Consider the following 13,561-nt stretch of genomic DNA (forward strand, 5'->3'; position numbering starts at 1 on the left):
ACAAAAGGGAATAAGCTATTCTGGAAAATGCATAATTTTCCTGTGATCATTTCACTAGTTACATGCAATAGGATTTTTGTCCCTCCTGCTTATGGGTGGCACGTGAACCGCCAATTCAGGGAGGCTAGCCCCCAGGCCTGCCCCTTCCCCCCACACACACCTCCCCCGCTGAAGCCCTGAGCCTCTCGCTGCGGACACCTTCCCCTCAGTCCTGGGCCACCCGAATTCCCCCGGCTCCAGAGCACCGGGTGGGTGGCCTCAGCCCCAAAGTGCCAGGCAGCATGGCCCCAGCACCTCCAGCCACAGATCTCCTGGCAGGTGGCCCCGGCACTCCCAGCCCTGGAGCGCCAGGCGGGCAGCCCCAGTGACCCCAGGTCCAGAGCACCGGGCATCCCGAGCACTGGCCCAAGTCGCCACAATTCCCAGGTCACAGGCCAACCTGCCCCAGCCACAGCCCAGGCCACGGGGGAAGAGCGGGAAGCAGGAGGGGGCCTCAGGGCAGAGCGTGGGTGGGGCCATAGCTGGCTGTTTGGGGAGGCTCAGCCTCCCCGGGCCTGCAATACCCACTATCCATGCTCCTGGTTGCCAGCTATGGTTTTCAATAGCTTCCTGCTTTTGCAGCTATCATCTTGTAGTGCTTTTGAAAACCATGTGCTTGGCCCATCAAAAACTAAGGACACCTGTGTTGAAGGGATCTCTTGTTGCAACCATTACCTCTCCACAGCAATGGTTGCAAACACAAGGATGACTAACCCATAGAAGGGAAGTCTTACATGTCTTCTCTCCCCTCACCCCTCCCTGAATAGGGAGTTGTGTACATAAATTGAGGGAAGAATAGACCCATATAATGTCTCTTTTGGGAGAAGAAAGCAGGCAAAGCTTGAATATGCCCAAGCCAACCTCTTCAAAAGTGTCCAAATGTGAGCTGTGGTGAGTGCTCAGCACTTCCAAAACCAGACTCACCTAGGCCTCTCAAATTGGGTGCTCAAACTCAGAGGCACCCACAACTAGTACACCCACTTGAAAGTGCTGACCCAAAGGGTTATTTTAACCAGAAGCCATTAATCACTCCCAGTTGTCATTTTAGATTGCCATACTCTGTTTTAAATGTCTTTGCAGGAATGTGCCATCTTCACAGGAATGGAGAAGGGAAAATGTAACAAGAGTTAAAAGCACTTACCAGCTGGAAAAGAGGGAGAGGTAGCAAGCAGCCGCCAGTTGCAAAATGGCCCCTCTAGGGTTGAAGTTGCCTGTCTCTGCCAAATTTATAGGGCAAGTCCCAGGAAAACATGCTGGCAAAAAAGCTCCTAGACAAGGGTAATCCTACACTGGGGTGAGTTGAAGGGACCAAGCAATCACCAAAAAAGCTTTGCCTGGAAAAAGGTTGCTTCTGCATATCACAAGACTGTTTAAAGGGATTTTTTTTTTTCCTGGAGAAAAGTCCAGATTTTCTTTTCACTTACACTCGGGTAAGAATCGATTTCCAGGGAGTTGATTCCAATGTACCCTGTTGAAAGTGAGGGGAGATCTAGCCTGGCATCTGAACCACAGAGTTGATGGCCATGGGGTTGATAATGGGACTCAGGAACTTTCATCTCTAGCCCACCAGTTTGAATTTGGCCCACATCACTATTAACCAAAAGTTTTCACCATTTGATGGCTATTCTTGTATCCTAGGTATGAAATAGGTTGGTGGTATCACTCCAGTTCCTTGTAGGAGACAAGTCTCTACATCATGAAACCCACCACCCAATTGGTACTAACTGCCATGCTTGTTAGCCAACTCACTGCCAAGGGAATGGAGGCCAAACTAACTTCTCACTCCTACAGTGTAGTCTCTGCAGGTCAGAAGTGAAGTGAATTAGTAGATCATTTCAGTGAAGTTTGAACAGCTGCTGCCTATTCTGAACCAGTTCTCTGGATACAAAAACTTGTTTCCAGTGCCACCAAACTGGCACTTTTCACAAGCACAAAATTAATTTAGGGCCAGGTTCTACACTGGGTAGCATTTTACTCTTCAAGTGGCCCATGTGGGAGGCAGAAACTAGTCCTAAATTATTTTGGTTTTTTTAATGTACTGACTGGCTGTGCAAATTTGCCTTTGTTAAAGAGAGGCTCTCATTAACCAGTCTTGAGGCATTTTTTTTTTAAACTTGAATGTGCTTTTAACTAGATAAACGAATAGGTAATTATATATCTCATGGAGTAGAAGAGTCAGAATAACACATTTAACCACAAAACTCAAGCACGAAATTACAATACAGTGAGTAGAGTAATGCCTTGTGATGCCTCAATCTTTTCAATTGTAGCTTCCAAAAGCTGCCCCTTTCTGAACTTTTCCTGCTGCTGCACAAAGGCATCAGGCACATAAGTAATGATGTTACCAGGCATATGTCAACCAACCTTTAACCCTGCATACCCATCTGGGGATCTGAAAGTCAAACTGGGTTTATTCTTTCTTGTTCTTCATTATCATCATCAAGATAAAGTCTCTCTGCAGTCTGAATCAAATATTACACCTTGGCCACCCTCAGTTCTGTTACAACCTCAGTGCACCTCCATTGTACTCAGTGGGGGTTGCACCAGTGATTGGGCCTGTAACTGGAACTTAGAAAACAATTCTGTTGATGATACACAAGAAGGAATAGGAACCCAGCTTCCTCTTTCTCAGCGGAGCTGGTTCTGGACTGCTACCAGCAGAACAAAGTAGTAAAAAACTTCCTTCAGTCACTAGATCAGCAGGTCCAAAGCTGAACACGCCCCCCCGATCTGAGCTGTTGAGCAAGAAGCGGGCATTTTCACAGAGCTTCCGTTTAGAGCTTGGTTTTACAGAATTGTTCAGCTTGCAATAGCCAGCAGCACAAATGTTACTAACTGGCAACCATTGCTGGCTGTGTCACCAGACTCAGAGAACAAAGACTGAGCAGCATATAGACCGAGCTACCTTCTGACCCTGTAAAATGACGTCCCTCCAGATCAGGGCTGAGACACACTGATAAGGTAATATGGGGAATATAGCAATGCCATTGCCCTTCCTGTATTTTTCTGAAGAGTAAACAAAGGACTATAGCAGCAAAGGACACAAACACAAGAACTCAGATGGTAAAAATGTATTGAAATTATAAATGCTTTAATTAGAGCTCCATCTTGTAAGCCCTCTCTACACAAAACCTCCATGAACTTCAGTGGGACATTCACACTCAGGACATGATCCTGCACCATTGAAATCAGTGGGAATTTTGCTATTGACTTCAGTGGGAGCAGAATCAAACCCACAAAGGGCTTGCAGAATCAGTCCCCTTTTTTCTGATACATCACCTGCAGAAATGCCTCCCTTAAACCCCTTTGCAGTGGCTATCTTTGCATATCCTATTGCAGAAGACAGGATGCACATGGGAAAAATCGGATTCCTGATGCCAAAGGATTAATTGTTCAATGGATAACGTGTATTTACTACCTGGCACATCTCCATTTCTAGCTGGAAAATGTTAAATTTCTAGTTATTAACTGATTTAGGACTTACAGCTTTTAGCTACAGGCTCTTTGATGTGTGTTTTGGAATAACACATCCATCAAGTTATGTGGATCTTCTGCAGGATCACATAAGCAATCTGGCAAGAGTCCATGCCTGAAGTTATGGAAAACAGCTTTCACGTGGACAGAGGCGACACTGTCTTTGGTGTGTGGCCCTTGGCCTCTTGTCAGCTCCATGACATTAAGAAAAGTTCTCACTGTTCTAGCTAAACCTTGCCATTGAGAAAATTCATTTTGCCTGGCATTTATGGGGATTACATTTAGTAACAATTGTGCTAGGTTAGGCGGAAAAGACAGAAGGAATTGCCTTTTGTGTTATGTTTAAGCAATTTTATAGTGCTATAAAATGTCACAAAAGCTTGAGAGGAAACAGTTCCATTTTATTGGTAGTAAGTCTTTATTAACCCTCCTCTATTTACATAGTTTGTAATAAGAATCAGCCCATCATGTTCATCAGCACCAAGGCTGCATGGCTTACTTTCTTGGCCAACACTATATAGCACATGGATTTGAATACTAGAAACCAAATACTGCATGCACAACTCCTATCCATGGGAGGGCCGTAAATTGACCATATGTGGCCCTTTGTCACATACATGGCAGACACCTGCGAAAAGGAAGGAGCTTACATACATTGCCTCTGGACAACGTGGAAGAGAATGAAAATCACCACAGTGTTGAAGAGTTAGCAAGACTAAAATGAACTAACAATGTTAAGGTATCACACAGTGCAGTTTGGAATCCTAGTGACATGGCTATCCCATCTTTCCATCTATCCAATTCATCGCACTATCAGATAATTAGGTATAAGGCAAACAGATATAAATATGGGCAAGAAAAGCAGGAAGCAGCCTGCCTGTTTCACCTGTATCGTTATCACCAATACCGTGATTTCTCTTGTTTCATCGTAACATTAATGGATCTAGCTATCCAGCCATCCTTGTCCACTACCACGGCATATGAGTACCTATAGTGTTGAAATTACAATAAAGCTGAGCCCAGGTAGTTCAAGAAAGAAATCACATACTGCTCAATATGGGAGGCCAGATTAAATTAAATTGGGGCCCACTGGTTCTGGCATCTAAACATCATCACTGCTAAAGATGCAATAGAAGTAGAAAACAAACAACCATATTTTTGCTTTTATTTTTTTACAGATTAACTCCCTCCTTGTTTAAGAATAGTTCTATTACTTTGTTTGTCATGGAAGACAGACATTTAAAGGAAAACTTCTTTTATTTATCGGAACAATCAGAATTGTTGGTATAGAGGCTGGAAGCAAAAATGTGGTGGAAATATTAATATATGAAGTCTGTTTATGCCTGCAACAATCTGAGAAATTTGGAAAAGGAAGCAGAGAGCAAAGAGGAGGCAAAAGAGGTACAATTCTTGATCAGTGATGATAATGATGGTAATTTATCGCAGTATCATTTGAAATATCACACCACCCTGATTTCATATTAGCCAATCTTGAAAAGGAAAATATATTCAATGGATGGCATGCTTCATCTTGTCACATATTATCCATCATTTCAGCTGCTCACATCCCAGATGCAGCTCCAGACAGTAACAGCACAGCTGAATCTAACGACAATCAAAGGCAACATTAATGTCTACTCTAAAAAGTTAATGCACTTCAAGGGTTGTTGGCACCAAAAAGAAACTGAGTTGTAATAAGCAAATACTAAAATCCAACAATGAATTAGTCAGGTATTTCACTGGCTCACTCGCAGGACAACCTGCACACACACAAAAAATCAAAAAGTTAAGATGAACAATGCATTTTCCTGGCAACGTAAAAGTAATGAATAAATAGCATATTAAGTAGAATGATCTCAAAAAGCCAAAGAAGAATCCCATTTCAATTCACCTTTCCCTGAAGTTAATAGTTATTCTGCCACCTACAAACACAAAACTAAATATTGTCAGTGACAGGATTCAAGTATTGCTACTGGCTATTTAGAGCATCTAGCAGGATGTGATGTGAAGCAGAAATCAAAATGAAGTGTGGTTTTTGTTGTGTTAGTTTTTTAAAATCCTGTTCACGGGTTCTAACAGGATACATAATCATTTCACTCATTTGAGATAAACATGGTTTAATAACAGGTTTCAGAGTAACAGCCGTGTTAGTCTGTATTCGCAAAAAGAAAAGGAGGACTTGTGGCACCTTAGAGACTAACCAATTTATTAGAGCATAAGCTTTCGTGAGCTACAGCTCACTTCTTCAGATGCATATCGTGGAAACTGCAGCAGGCTTTATATATACACAGAGAATATGAAACAATACCTATTCCCACCCCACTGTCCTGCTGGTAATAGCTTATTTAATAAGCTATTTAATAAGTGGCCAATTTTATGCTTGCTTTCTCTCCCCCCCCCCATTTACTGTTGGAAAATTATATAACCTGGATGCCTTTCGATTCCTAAATCAACGTAATTTGAAAGCAGAATTTAAGTAAGACTTCACAAATGTGTTAACCTTTCTGCATTTTATTATGAGACTGTCTTTAAAAATAAAATACAGCACAGACAAAATGCTTGCACATTGAAAGAAGCTTTTCAAACTAAAACCAAAGCTAAACTGTCTAATTTCCATATATCTTGCTCATTTCAGACCATTACAGCATGTTGGATTGAGTAACAAAAAGAGCTTTTAAATTTGGTTCTTAAAAGTGAACTGCAGCACTTCTAAAATAAATATAAAAATTGTTTAACATCCTAAATCTTTTAACAGTAGATATGTGCAGACTTTAAAATTATGAATAGATTTTAATACAAAGCACTTGAAAATCGTTTCACCTTTAACTTTCAGCTCAGGACCTGAGTTCAAGGTTCTGGGTTTCTCCTACAAGAGCTGATTGTGCAGTATATTGTGCATTTCTAATATGTGAGGGGTTTTTTTTCTTCTTGTAAAGAAAACAGAGCAAACTTGAGCTCTTCTGCTAACAAGCTGTGTGCATTATTTCCCCCACCCTTCATACACAGACACAGCCAAGGACTCTGGGCAGGCTAGCCCAACAGTCAACTTCCCGTCCTAAAAAGTTCTATCATTAAAACTGTCCTTACAAGGCATCCAAAGCCCCACAGGCCAGGTGCTCAGCTGGTGTAAAGCCGGATGGCTCCATTGGTTTCAGTGGTGCTACACCAATTTCAATGGAGCTCCTCTGATTTATACCAGCTGAGAATATAGTCCTAATGCACACGATTGCAATACAGATGGTCTTACGCTGACTGTAGAAGAGCCTAGTACTTCATTCCAGCACGAGGTGTTTGTAAATGGTGTCAGCACTCACAGGTGAAACATGGAACCCTGAGCTCAGTTCTTAACAGTTACTAAAGCTTTCAACGTAGTTGGTACATATATTTATAATCTTAAGGCAACACATGAATTCTGCAAATGACTTAAAATCTTAAATGGGTTTTTTTTTAATTCGTTTGAAAAAAAAAAAAAAAAAAGAAAAGAGAATTTAACAATTTCACTTCACCTTCAACTCAGTAGGAAAGTATTGTTTCACTTTTGTGTCTGTGCCCAGCAGAACACAATCAGAGCATTGCTTGTATTACTTCTATTTATTTGAATTCCTCCTAGATAGGGTAAAAATACCTGCTAGCCATATACTTCTACCAACTCTGTATGGTAGCAATTGGCCCCCTTTCTACTCTTAGTTACACTGGTATAAATCCAGAGTGAAATAAGTGACCTACTCTGGACTTGTACTGCTGTGACAGAGAGTTACAGGCTACGGCCCAATGTTTCCACAATGTCCTGAAACAAACTATGAACTGAGCTTTGTCTGCTCTTGGCATGTTGTGACATGTAAAAAAAGTCACACAATCTTCTGAAATTTTTCAGGTAAGTATGGTACTGAAGGATGTTTAAAAACAGATTATTGATTTAATGGTTTATAGCTATACAGAACTGTAACCAGCAATTCTGCAAATCTGTATTTAGGGGACCCAATTCAGTACAGTACTCTAGGGAAAAGAGAAGAGTTACTCCACTGCATAGTGCTCCAACTATGCAGTGGAGTAAAATTGACCCATATGCCACATTCTGAAACAGCCATGCCAGTGAGAATGCAGCTGCCTAGCATACCCTGATGTGGAAATGGTTTGAGACTGCCGTAGGAGAGGCCAGCAGCTGATGGGAATTGTTAACTCCTTTGCACATGAGGCATAACCAATCCAAGATGCAGGACGTGTTGTTTCAGTGCTCAAAAAACTCCTTGTAAACAGGTGCAGAGCAATGCACAGATATGAAGCAAAATGGGTGCCATTTTTGACACGCCTAGTTATGGTATAAGGATTGATCTGATCTGCTGAGGTTATGCTGCACATCAGAGCCTGATCAACTATGGTCTATACTACCGTACTGGGGAGTGAGGTCTACATCCATTATTCAATGCGTAATCCTGCCTGCATTTTCACCAGCTGCATTTGCTCAACATTGGTCATCAAATTTGGACCTTGGGGTAAGGGCCATGCCTGTTGACAAATCTCCTTGCCAAAGTCCCCCAGGGAAGAATGGAGGGGTCCCAGCAGGGGCTGCTATTGGGCCAAGTGTATTACTAATGGTTCTGATCTAATTCAGCTGCAAGCACAGACATTGTCACTAGTTCAGAATGTGGATTAGGAGGTCTGAACCATGACATTTTTGCCGTTGGAACAACTCAGCCTAGTCCCTACCTGTGTTCCCAGCATCTACATGCCGAGACTAAATGCAAAGTTACTTTAGCTCCCCATGCATTCTGGCAGAATTTAACCAGAAGCACTGCATACGTGGCCTGCTTCTGTGGTTGCACAGCTGCCATTACTGTGTACTAAGTGGGGCCATCAGAGAGCATGTAACCCATGGATTATTGATCCTAGAATCCATAACACCTCAGAAGAAACAGTAATAGTCTGTTGTATCAATCCCCATTTGTACACGGTCATCCACAGATCACTGATAGTCTATTGGCCCGTCTCCATTAATACGCTCATTAATACACAGACGCTCATGCACCCTGCAACTACGGTCTAAAGTCCTTTACAAAAGTTTTGTTACAAAAGTGACTGTGCTTGTGCTGTAACCACTCTCCTAAACAAAATAACATTTATAGATTATTTTTTAAATGACCCAAAGGTGCTATTATTTTATCTATTTTGCAGTTTCACGGGCAAAATAGCAGGCTGGCCAAATTTTCACATTCAGCTTTGAAAAATAAATAAAAAAGCAACAATAATTAATAAATACAAATAACTTTGTCACCTGACCTGAGACCCTGCATGTTAAATTTCTACCTGGTATAAATTTCAGGGTGGTTTTACATGAAAATAAGATGATGGCACAGCTTGACCTGCAGCATCAGGACTTAACCAAATAAAGGATTCACATCAGCACTTAGGCCTGATCCTATAACCCTTATCACACATGGTCATCAATAGAATATACTGAATTCAGTGGTACAATCTGTGCCCCCAATTCAGGAACGTACATACGCATGTACTTAAGTCCCTAATAGTCATATGAAAGTCAATAGGAGCACTCACATGCACAGAGTTAAGCAAGTGTTCAAATGCTTTATTAGATCCAACAGGATTTGAGCACATGCTTAAAATAAGCTAGTGGTAACTGCTTTCCAGAATAGGGCTACTTGCACAAATAAAGGATAACTGTAACAAAGATCAATCAATAACCACAGGGGGCTTTTTGTGGGAGGGTGGGGGTTCAACTTTTCGTGGAGCTTACAGCATCACCATAATGAAATTATTATTCTCCTGGAAACAGTTAGCTTTTTGGACAAACAATGACAAATTAAAGTATGCTATGGATCATCCCCTCCCCCCGCGCAACCTCAAAAATACATATTTTAACAGCAGAAATACAACACAGTAGGCATTATTCAATGGTATGCAAATGATAAGTTAGACAGTTAGGAGACCCCCCACACTTCAGCATTAATAAACAACCACACTAGTTCTACATTAATTATAGTGTTGCATTAACAACGCTTTTGCATTTTTAGTTTTCTTTGAAATGTATACCATCTATAGATGGATAACTTCTTGTGTGTATATGGGTTTTGTTTTCTTTTTTAATCACAACAGTTGATTTTATGCAGTGGATATGGTACTACAAACGTCATACCGGCTGCATGGTCCTTGTTAGCATTAAAAATTAAAGAGCAAACAAAACCTAAAGCACCAACATTTATTATGTCAAGACTCCCCCTTGCCCCCCTCCTTTATTTATTTATTTATTTATTTTTGCTATTTGTAACATTAGCCGCACTTAAAAAGATGTTGTGTAATGTATAAGAACAACAGGCTGGGTTCTCCACACTGTATCAACATATACTCAAGAGGGCTTTTTCCCAATGGCATGGAAGCCAGTCAAAGCCATTGATGATCGATAAGCCCTTGATGGTGGGTTGGTTTTTAAAAAAAAGAAGTGTTTTTATTCTATTAAAAATATATATAACATAGTCTTGCAGGCAGGCGGAAGGAGCCTGTTGGATGCTGCCTTTGGACGGTGAAGTCTGAAGTTACTGTCAGAAAGCATCGCAAAGCTAGCAAGATAACGGACCACATTCAGATGTCATGTACATGGTGCACATTCCCCGTGTGCTTCACATTCTCTCAGAATTTAAGCGGTCTCGAGCTTCCATCCGAAAATTGCCACACGTCACGAGTTCCCTGGGCACTACGCCAAGTGGGGGTGTGTGTCGAACCTAGAGAAAGGATGGGGACAGAGGAAAAATAGGTGTAACACAGCCCAAAAGGTAAATTCTTCCCCCCGCCCCCATTTTTCTTTTTCTTTTTTTACAAACTGCAACTTGAATTGCCAAAAGAGTATGTAATGAAATGGACCCCGGGTTCATGATCTTAGTCCGTACTCCTGCCATCCCACCAAGAATTCACAAACTCCCACATCACACATGCATGGGAATACTTCCAGCACAGCAAAAATACAGATAGCACAAATAACACGCCAGGGGGCAAATCCTCCAGTCTTCACTACGACTTAACTCAGTTAAAACACTGACTGACTCCAGTATTCCTCCCCCACCCAACAATCCTATTGACGGATGCCAGATAGAGCACAGCAAATATTTTTTGATATACCACAAGCTGTACAATTTGCAGAGACTCTTATGTCACTGAATTCAATTGCATTTGAATAACAGTGCAACTTATAGGGTGTACTGTACCTGGTGAAGTGTGAAATAAATGCTTGAGCCTTACAGGCCTGAGCCAATGTTCACTGAAGTAAGTGGGAGGTGTTCCATCGACTTCATTGGCATTGAGTCAGGCCCTAGCTGTGCAAGATGGAAAAATAAATGTTTCCCCATAGCTGAATTATATAGTGATATGCAGGCAGTGTAAAGGCCAGTCACCAATTATATATTGTACTAAAACAAACAATAGGCTAATGAACAAACTGCATGCTCAAGAGCCTGCATGCACGACCTGTGGCAATGGCAGAACCAGAGATGCATTGATTAAGATCAATCTATACATACCGACCACAGAGTCAGTTTCTATTGAAATTGCCTCATAAATGTTTAAGTGTGTAGCTGACGGGCAACTCATGAGCTACTTATCAAGATTAAATAAGAGGGCCATATCGTAAATGGGTATAAATTAAAATAGCTCAATTAAAGTAAATAGCACTAGCCTGATTTACACCAGATAAAAGTCCAATTCTATGTGTTTCTGAATTTAATTTGTATTAAAATGAAAATAAATAAGCCTGAGTTTTTCAAATGAGCCTAAATGAGTTAGGTACCTAGGATGGGTTTTAAAAAGTGCCTAAGTAATTTAAAAGCACAAGTCCGATGCAAAGCCAATAAGACTTGTGCTCCTAAGTCACTTAAGCATTTTTGAAAAATCCAACCGCTCTTACTAACTTTCAGTATTGATGAGAGTTGGGCATCTAACTTCCTTAGATTCCTTGAGCAGTGCCAGTCAAAATATATACATCTGGATTTGGGAAACAGTGGCTTCCTTTCATGACTCCAGTGACATGCCTGCCAGGCAGTATCGTACTCACAATCCATAATATAATTTTCCCACACTTTCACTGTAAATGGTTTCCAACCTTTGCAGGGAAAAGAACTAAAATAACAGCTGGTATCTTTTTTTCTTTTTATACAAACTCTGCACTTCGATAAACCCTGAAACTGTATCTCATCAGATATGCCAAAGCCTTCTGAATATCAAGCAAAGACATGGTATCACTTATTCCTGTATTTATCTCAGCTCTTGGAAATAAATATGAAACATCTGTAGCCTAAATTCTTGCTATTGTTTCAGTCTCTTCATTATACAAATTACTCAATTTGGAGGATATTAAATACTAATGGCAAAGGCATCTGCGCAGTAAAAATACATTCCTCTTCTGAAGTTGATTGGTTTTGATATGTTATCAACTACAATACTATTACCCAAATATTGTTCTTATTTATTGAGACATCTTTCCACAGAGAGTTAAATATAAAAAGTTTCTTGGGACAGTAGGTCATGCTTGTATGGAATGTTACAGCAGCTTAAGAACACATTATGGATGCCATATAAATCTGTTTCAGAATTCTAACAAACTTGAACGGGCCTCAATGGTTCATGGTTTTATAACACCATTAATTTATCACACAGTTAGAAAATGTCACATTTTGTATTACTATTTTTGCTTTAGTGTTTAGGCTACAACATGTTGTCATTTCTAAGTTATGTTCTTGTTGGCTAGTTTTTGAAGTTATTTAGGTGACGCTGTATAAAATCTCTTAATGTAGGGGTTCCTCGAGTACAGTGCTTATGTTGCATGTGTGTAAGTTGGAAATGAAAAATGAAGTGATGTGCCCAATGGATGTATCTAGCTTTTTGATAGAAGTGTATAAATCAAATGTTTTGTTGCAGATTTCTTAAAAAAATCATAGCATGTTTTTCGTCTTTAATTTTTTAGCAATATGTACTGTATGTGATATATCACATATCCATCTGTATACCTAGACAGATAGCTAGATGGCTAGCTATAGACACACAATTATTTTATATGTTTAACATGTTATAATGCAACATATAATGAAAATATTATTACTATATATGTGTGTGTTAGAATTCAACTTAAAACAAAGACATAATTGTTATGATTGCTTCATAGACAGAACAATTAAAATAAGTCCTGTATATAAAATCTCTACTGCAGTACTAACAACTACTAAAAAAAATCAGGGAGAGAGAGAGAGAGAGAGAAAGACTGAACTCTTCATGGACATTTAATGGCACTGGATCAAAAATCATGTTGTTAAATAGCTGCAAAGTACCTGTCTGGTACCAGTATCTTGAGTTTAGACACAAGGACTATATCTCTGAGACATAAAGATCACAACAAAGTACTGTTTTGTTTACAGTTATTTGTCTTGTCCCAGTCAACATGTTCATCTTCGTCCTCCCCTTCATCGTCAAACCTACTACAGTGAATATTTGCTAGTACCCAAGAGGCAGATTCTGATCTCAGTTCCACTGGTGTAAATCCAGGGTCATTCCATTTAGGGGCTCTATCCTGCAAGATGCTGAATACTCTAGCCCTGATCCAGCAAAGCATTTAGCCACATGCTTCATTTTAAGCACATGATTAGTCCTATGGAAGCCAATGGGACGACTTGCGTGCCTAAAGTGAAGCACTTGCTTAAGTACCGTGCTGACCTGGAGACATATTTAGATGCATTAGTGGATCCAGGCCAGAGTCCTCAGCATCTGGCAGTATCAAGCCCCAAGTCAATGGAATGATTCTGGATTGACACCTGTGGAACTGAAATCAGTATCAGGCCCCAATTTATCTTATATATTTTTTCAACCATTTTACACACCTGTTCAGATAGGGTAGGGAATAACTTTCATTTCTCCTGTCCTTAAATTAAAGGGAGCTTTATTTGTCTCTCTCAGCAAAAGAATACATGTTAATATTTTCTTAGCAAAAATGTCCTCTAAGGAGACGCTGGGCAAAATACAGGCAACAAATGATGCCATCACAAAAAGACAACAT

General features: G+C 40.4%; 1 protein-coding gene across 7 annotated transcripts in view; it reads right to left on the minus strand.

The window, feature by feature from the left end:
* Positions 1 to 2,180: 2,180 nt before the first annotated feature.
* Positions 2,181 to 13,561, minus strand: part of BCL11A (BCL11 transcription factor A) — a 105,532-nt gene continuing 94,151 nt past the window's right edge. For 3 of the 7 annotated variants that reach the window (XM_073339353.2, XM_073339357.2, XM_073339358.2), the window contains one exon: positions 12,409 to 13,561. This exon is cut by the window's right edge and continues 6,126 nt beyond it. Coding sequence is in view for 3 of the 7 variants with exons in the window: in XM_073339359.2 (XP_073195460.1) it covers positions 10,146 to 10,247 (102 nt within the window). In the remaining 4 variants the exon portion in view is untranslated. Of the gene's footprint in view, positions 10,248 to 12,408 lie in introns of those variants that run through there. The other 4 variants (XM_073339356.2, XM_073339360.2, XM_073339359.2 and 1 more) reach the window with 3 other exon arrangements.

This window comes from Lepidochelys kempii, chromosome 3 (genome assembly GCF_965140285.1).
Source record: "Lepidochelys kempii isolate rLepKem1 chromosome 3, rLepKem1.hap1, whole genome shotgun sequence".
Classification (NCBI taxonomy): Eukaryota; Metazoa; Chordata; order Testudines; family Cheloniidae; genus Lepidochelys; species Lepidochelys kempii.